The sequence below is a fragment of the Colossoma macropomum genome, unplaced genomic scaffold (genome assembly GCF_904425465.1).
Source record: "Colossoma macropomum unplaced genomic scaffold, Colossoma_macropomum, whole genome shotgun sequence".
Lineage (NCBI taxonomy): Eukaryota > Metazoa > Chordata > Actinopteri > Characiformes > Serrasalmidae > Colossoma > Colossoma macropomum.
Genome location: NW_023494804.1, coordinates 15,105,548 through 15,113,141, shown reverse-complemented (window position 1 = coordinate 15,113,141; position 7,594 = coordinate 15,105,548). Strand labels below are relative to the sequence as shown.

Here is a 7,594-nt window from a genome sequence, read left to right as displayed (position 1 = left end):
AACTGAGAGCTGAGCACTGAAGGGGGTTATGAGATATAAACGCTGAGGGTCTTCTGTCTCTCGTCTCTAACGCTGCAGTGACTTTCAGCGTGACTCAGCATCTCCATTATGTTCCGATTTGTTTTTCCACCCCCGTTTCTTTCCATCAGAACAAACTGCAGTGATGCAGCTCCCGGATCTGAGCTTTCAGAGGAAACAGCAACTTTTAAGTGGCGGCTTTTTTGGCTCTCACAGTGAAAATGCATTTACAGGCATTTAAGATGAACAAGCTACTGTCAGAAACGCAGACACGGCCTTCACATCGCACAGAGTCTGCCGTGTTGCAGAAAATGAAGAAGAAAAAAACATGTATGTATGTAGCTGTAATAAAGGAAACAGATGGAAATAAACAGTACTGACTTCTGTGATCTCCATTGTACTTTACATTAACCATGTACGTATGCAGTAAGACACTCACACACAATGTATTTCAAATAAACAAGACATCAAATCATAACTGCACTTTAACAGAGTATCCATACCTACAACACTCGCTTTTGTCATGTTAAAGGTTCATTTGCTAATATTTAAAATTCAGATACTGGAATTAAAATTTATTTTAAAAGGTATCAAACAGTAAAAGTGCTTTAGACAGGATTTTGGCTGTTTTCATACATTTTCAAATAGATTTGATAAATACATTTACATACATTTATTTTATGGTACAAAATGTAATGTGTAATAAATTCAAGGGTTCTTTAATAACGAAAATGGTTCTGTGTAGAACCATGCACACTCAAAGAACCCGTTGCATGATTAAAGGGTTCTTTACATGGTGATATGTTTCTTCAGGTTGATGAAAAATGTGTTTTATATGGTTCTATATAGAAGCCTTTTGAAAAGCGTTCTATATAGCAGCAAAAAGGGTTCTTCTGTTGTTACAGGCTTGACATTGTAGCAATAGAAAAACACGTTTTGGTGCTGTATAGAACCATATTCATCTTTAGCACATTCTCCATCAATCTGAAGAACACTTTCACCATACAAAGAACCATTTAATCATGCAAAGGGTTCTTTAAGTGTTTATGGTTCTATATAGAACCATTTTCTTTACTAAAAACTCTTAAAAAAAACATCATTTTAAAGAGTGTATTGAACACTGAGGCATTAATAGAGATTGTAATAAGCTAAATATTGGGATTCAAGAAAATCAATAAATACAGTAAAAAAACAAGCCCATTTTAAAAGCCAATATGAAGTGGAGAGGATGATGGTGCTAAAAGACGAAGTGTGAATGATATTCTGTATTCAGTCCCACAGACAGAGTGAGAGTGGACAGCAGTATGGAGGGCAGTGGCAGCGACTGGCTGGTCAGCGTGGAGCCCCCTGGCGGTCTCGCGTATGAAGTGACGGTGGATCAGAACAGCTCGGCCAATCAGAGTTACCCATTTGCGGACGTGGAGCTGCTGCAGGCGTTTAAGCCGCTGATCATCCCCTGCTACGTGCTGGTGGTCCTGGTGGGGTTTTTTGGAAACTACCTGCTCATCTACGTCATCTGCCGCTCGCGCAAGATGCACAGCGTCACAAATTTCTTCATCGGTAACCTGGCCTTCTCTGATATGCTGATGTGCGTGACCTGCGTGCCCTTCACGTTGGCCTACGCCTTCAACCCGCACGGCTGGACCTTTGGACGCTTCATGTGTTACCTGGTGTTCCTAATCCAGCCAGTCACCGTTTACGTCTCCGTGTTCACTCTCACGGCCATCGCAGTGGACAGGTCAGTCTGCGGCAGGAGATCTACATAATGTAAATAACTTCAGTATCACAATCAACAACAAAGGAATTTCAGTGTCACAATTACAATAAAATAAATGAAAGTTAGTATCAGGATAACAAATATAAAGGACTTTCAGTATCACAATTACAAAAAAATGAATTTTAATATCAACATATCAAAAATAAAGGAATTTAATATCAGAATTAGAAAAATAACAATTTTAGTTCCACAATAACAGGGAGCAGGGCTAAACTGCTGTAGGCTGAATGGGTGGGGCTAAATTGCTGTAGGCGGGTCTAAACGGCTATAGGCTGAAGGGGTGAGGCTAAGCTGCTGTAGGCTGAATGGGTGGGGCTAAACTGCTATAGGCTTAAGGGGTGGGGCTAAACTGCTGTAGGCTGAATGGACATGTAAATGTGTCTCAAAAACAGTGAATTTAAAACAAGTGAAAAAAATGAAGTGAAGAAAATGAAGTGAAGAATATGTGGTTTTCCGTGATATGGGGCCCCTCGTTTGTCAGGGTGAATGTTAAAAGAACCAGAACTAAATTGCAGTAATGTATGGCTTTCAGCTTTGATCCAGACCAAGAGAACCAAAGTCCAGCTATAAATATACCCTTAAAGATGCTCTCCCCCTTAGCTTTAATGGACACAGAGTCTCTAGTCAAGAGAGAAGAAGCTTCTCCAGTCTAACTCTATAGTCCTCCTGAAGGTCTTGATCTGTGAGGGCTCTGCAGGTTAAGAGGAGAACATGAAGGAAGGAGAGCTGGGGGTAATGTGGGCCAAGTTCCTGAGATGAAAAGATTCCTTGAAACTCCTGCCTGCTTTGAGAGGAACTCTGGAAACAGGAATCTGAGAGAGGTTGTGTGATGAGCATCATCTGCTCTACTCTCAGATGGGGTGGGGCGGTCACCATTACAATCCGGTGCAGAGGATTCAGTCTCCCAGTTCAGCTTTGAAGTGTGCTTTTGAAAAATAATCAAACTGATTTTCTCCTCTGTGGACGTCAGAATACCAGCTGACAGTTGAGATCAGTAAAATGACCTGAATAAACTTCATCTCTGGATCTGCTACAGTCCACTTCAGGAGTAAACACACTACCCGTCACCTAGCTTCTTTCAAAATGTTTGTTTTATTGTTAGTTTCCAATAACTGGCCACATTGAAGCCTAATCAGGTTTATTTAGAGGAAAACTATGGACGCTTTTCACATTTCCAGTTCTCGCTTCTGTCGGTTTCTGTAAGCAGGTCATTTAGTTTCCAGTTGAATCAAAACAAATGGCTCAGTCCAGCTTTAAGGTGTTTTGCTGTGTTCCTCAGAGACACAACCCCAAATACAAACAGCCACAAATTTTATAAATTTCCCACAAAGCACATGCTAAGATCAAAATGGACCCAGTCGATCTGAAGAGTAGAGGGCCCTAATTTTAGAGTAAATGCTGACGTTCATGTCTGCATCCGTCACTTTGCTGAGAGCGCTGTTTATAAGACTCCTTCTGGTAGATTCATGCTCAGAAGTGTTGCTGTACCCTGCTGTGTCCTTTGGAACAACATTCAAAAGCCAGAGATTTGAGATTCTGTTTAATCACGAGTATCCACATGGCTCAGAACAGATGTTAACAGCCAGGATGAGGAAAAGAAGGAAGTCAGCTTCTCATTTAAATTTCCTGTTCCACCTTAAACGATGCAGCAGTCACCTTAGATGGCATGCAGGCGCTAGAACGTAACTACAGCACCATTTAAGGTAGAACAGCTCTAAAAATAAAAGGATAGTGGGTCACTGTTGGCCCGCTGATGGCAAAGCTGACAGTTCACTGATGTCTTGCAAAGTGCTTTCTGGGCGCCCCTAGGGTTTAAGCAGAGTGTTCAAAATTCCACTTGACATTGCTCATTTTCCACTTACAGTCCAATTTACTGATTTTTTCTTCCTTCATTTCTTTATTTATACTTTGCAAATTAGTTTAGTTAATAATCTTAATCTAGCTCAGTGTCAGCAGCAACATTTTCTATAAAATCATTTCACATGATGCCAAATCATTATTTTTTTCTTCCCTTAGTTATTTGTAATATTTGTCTTAGTTTATTTTCTAAAATAAAAGTCTGTGTGCATTTAAAATCTGTTTGAGGAGATTAAAAACTAGTTAGAGCTTGTATGCAGGACAGTAATCTGGGTGGTCCGAGGGTGGACCGGCAGTGGCAAACAGTCAATGGGGTGCCGACCTTATCAAGCCAGTGGCCCGATACATGTTTCCTGACTGGGAGAATATTTGAATAAGAAGCCGACTATAAATTATAAAAAATAATCATTTACTGATTTTATGTCTGAAAGTTTATTTAAAATTATGTTGCAAAATAAAGGCAACTTTGAAAGTGTTCAATTCAATAAAAACCTTTGTCCCTAAGTTCTTACTTCCTCAAATGTTACAACAGAAAAAACAAAGGACTTTTATTTTGACATGCTTTTCCAAAAAGGGGTCAGTGTCCTACATCATAAAGAAGACCCCCAAGTGACCTTCATGGATCAATACCAAGGTCACAAATTTAGTAAAAATTAGATTTTGAGTTGTGGTTAGAAAGGTTCAGTTCTTGACCTCAGGAGAACCAAGAAAATGTGGAATTATTATAATAATGTTTATTTATTTATTTGAAAAATGTGAGTATAAACTAAAGTTGAAGGACACAGGTTTTTACGGTTGTCTAAGAAGATGCCTGTTTAATTTTAAATTAGTCTGAAAAGTCAGGCGGCTCAACCAGTCAGTCAGATGGAGCAACCAGACCAGCACAGTTTAATAACTGAAACAGGCAGTTAAAGCTTTGATAACACTCACTGTATTTAAGATAGAAAATGCACAGAGACATAAATGCAAATATATATGCAGATATAAACATGCACTGGTCCAATAAATTAGTAGATTAGTGAATTAGATTTGTTGCACCAATTAATGTAAAAAGTAAAGTGGCCACTGTTATGTTAATGCTTTGATTATGCATGAACGCTACAGAGCTGGATAATGTCATGACAGATGCCCTTATATTTGATGTCATGACAGCTTATGTTTGCTATATGTACTGTAGTTTGCTGTCACAACATCAAACATTATAACATCTTTCATGACAACAGTAATTGTAACATGACACTGCTACTTTACTAAACAAAATCTGCTATGCTATGTTTATGGCACAGTTCACCGGTGTTGAGCGACAGAGATATGGTGAAAAAATGTGGGTACACTTTTCAACCAGTCAGTCTGGTTGCATGGTCAGTACCATAATTGTGCTGGAAACCACGACAAACAGGATTCTGGACCTCTAGCAGCATACAGAACAGAGAATGCATGAAAACTGGACTAAAATATGTGTGGTTTCTTTTTATAGTCTAATCAGGTTCTCAAGTGAACCCAAAGTTTCCATTCGTACCTCATTGTTCTGAACAGACTCCTGCTGTCGCCCCCACAGGTACTACGCCACCGTGCACCCTCTGAAGAAGCGAATCTCCATGGTAGCATGTGTGTGCATTCTCTCTGGGATCTGGCTGCTCTCCTGCGTGCTAGTGGTTCCGGCCGTGGCACACACCTACCACGTGGAGTTTGAGGGTGAAGATCTGACTATCTGCGAGGAGTTCTGGTTTGGTCAGGAGACCGAGAGGCTGGTCTATGCGTACAGCACCCTGCTTGTCACCTACATCCTGCCGCTGTCTGCCGTGTGCGTGTCCTACCTGTGCATCTCCGTTAAGCTGCGGAACTGTGTGGCGCCAGGCCACCGGACGCGGGACCAGGCCAAAGCGCAGAGAGCCCGAAAGCGGAAGATCTTCCGTCTGGTGTCTCTGGTGGTGGCGGCGTTCGCCGTGTGCTGGCTGCCCATCCACGTCTTCAACGTTCTGCGGGACATTGACATCCACCTCATCAATAAGCGCCACTTCCTGCTGATCCAGCTGCTGTGCCACCTGTGCGCCATGAGCTCGTCCTGCTGCAACCCATTCCTCTACGCCTGGCTCCACGACCGCTTCCGCGCCGAGCTGCGCAAGATCTTCACCTGCAAACACCGCATCGGCATCTCCGCCAACCACTGCACAGCCGCCAGCGTTGTGCTGTGAACCGGAGGACGCTAAGACCAGAAACGGAAAACTCTACCACTCAAGAGACTTCAAAGACTGAATTCTCCAATGTCATTGGGGCTCATCCATAGCAGCTTTGTAGAAAAGACAGTGATATGCAGGGTGTAGATCCTCGGGTACAACAGAGGAGAGAGAAAAAAGTATGAAGGTGGGAGCACCATGTCCCGAAACACACTTCAGTGGGGGCATCAAGCCTCAAGATGGGTCACATACTCTGGAAAATCGATTGCGTTAGATGATCGAGTAGCACTTGATTATGTACAAATGACTACAGAAAAAAATAAATGATGATATGAAGACATAACTGAAGATATACATGTTTTCAGGCCTATTTATTAATGACATAATGGACTGTTAGTGTTAACCTTTCTATGTATGCATGACTATTTCCGTTTTTGACTTTTTCCGAAAAGGACAAGAAATCATGAGTTTTACACACACACAAAACCTATTACCATACAGACACAATAGCATGTTGCATAATTATAAGAATACTTTTGTCCAGTTCTACTTAATATTAACATAAACACATTAAATACTGTGGTCTTCTTCTTTTTTATTATTATAGTTGGAGTACAGGACCTCAAAAGACTCATGTCTTGCAAGACCATGATCTGTTCCATAATTGTTTTACAATTGCTAAACTAGCTTAACTGTGAGGCAGCGCTAACCAGCTAGCTGTACAGATACATTTCTGTTCAACATCATCACAAAGATGCGCAGCAACCACAGAGAAGATGATTAAAGAATGTTTAATATCACATCCCTTTACCAAAAACCACAGAAGATTATGGATCCAGGCCAAAAGAGAGCTAATATCTTGAGGTAATTGGTGGTCCGAGCTACCGAGGCTTCCAGTTATCTGTGCCAGCCGTTTTCTCACTGACCCAGACCGAACAAGCTGTCGTGTCTCATGTCTTTTACAGTATGTTTACAGAAGCTGTCAAACTCAACTGTGGCAGGTCGTAAAGTAACCTTGTTGTTCACATTTTCACTTCAACTTAGCTTAGCAACTCTAGTGGTACCACCATGCTCCTGATACTGTCAGATAAGGATAGACAGACTGGACAAACAACTAAACCAGCTATGAAATATGGGCAAAATTCATAGGACATGGGGGCAAGCTATGAAGGTTTCTGTGATGTGGAGCTCCTGTTAGCTTAACATTTAGTGAATAGCAGACTTAGCAGGGTGTTTATAGAGACCTGATGATCTGCAGATACTGATAATCAACTATTGTTAGCCAACGTTTTATGTTAGCTAATGCTATATTAATATGCAAATGAAAGACAAACAGATTGAACTCTGAAACGGCATTTTATTATTGTGTCAACAAGAATTTACAAATGATGTGAAATCTACATAACAGCAGTTGACTGTTACAGTCTTGTGACTGGCTAAGTTTTGCCCCCTGGCTGCGCACAGAGTAATATTTGTGAACAGGAAACTGATTAACTGATTAGTTCCAGTCTATAAAGTACCCAGTTTCTGTACACAGAACAAGGACACAAAGAAGGTTCACATCTGGCCAGTTGTGGTAGAAACTGACCAAAGTCTATGGTCAATTTTTGATCTCAGTGCATCCTGAAGATTAGTGCTTACACTGGTGGACTAGCGGCTGATTTTAGCGAAACATGGTGGTGGCAGAATCATCATAACGAAAGCAAACTTTCTGCCAAACATACATTGTTATGTGCATCTTGTTTATTTTAATGCAATTTGTGCT

At 41.1% G+C, this 7,594-nt stretch overlaps 1 protein-coding gene across 1 annotated transcript; it reads left to right on the top strand.

The window, feature by feature from the left end:
- The first annotated feature begins 1,273 nt into the window (after nt 1-1,273).
- On the top strand, nt 1,274-5,869 carry prlhr2b (prolactin releasing hormone receptor 2b). Its single transcript, XM_036595459.1, is given in 3 exon segments — nt 1,274-1,314; nt 1,316-1,756; nt 5,211-5,869. Coding segments are annotated over 3 exon segments (1,119 nt in total). The 3' UTR covers nt 5,848-5,869.
- The last annotated feature ends 1,725 nt before the right edge of the window (nt 5,870-7,594 follow it).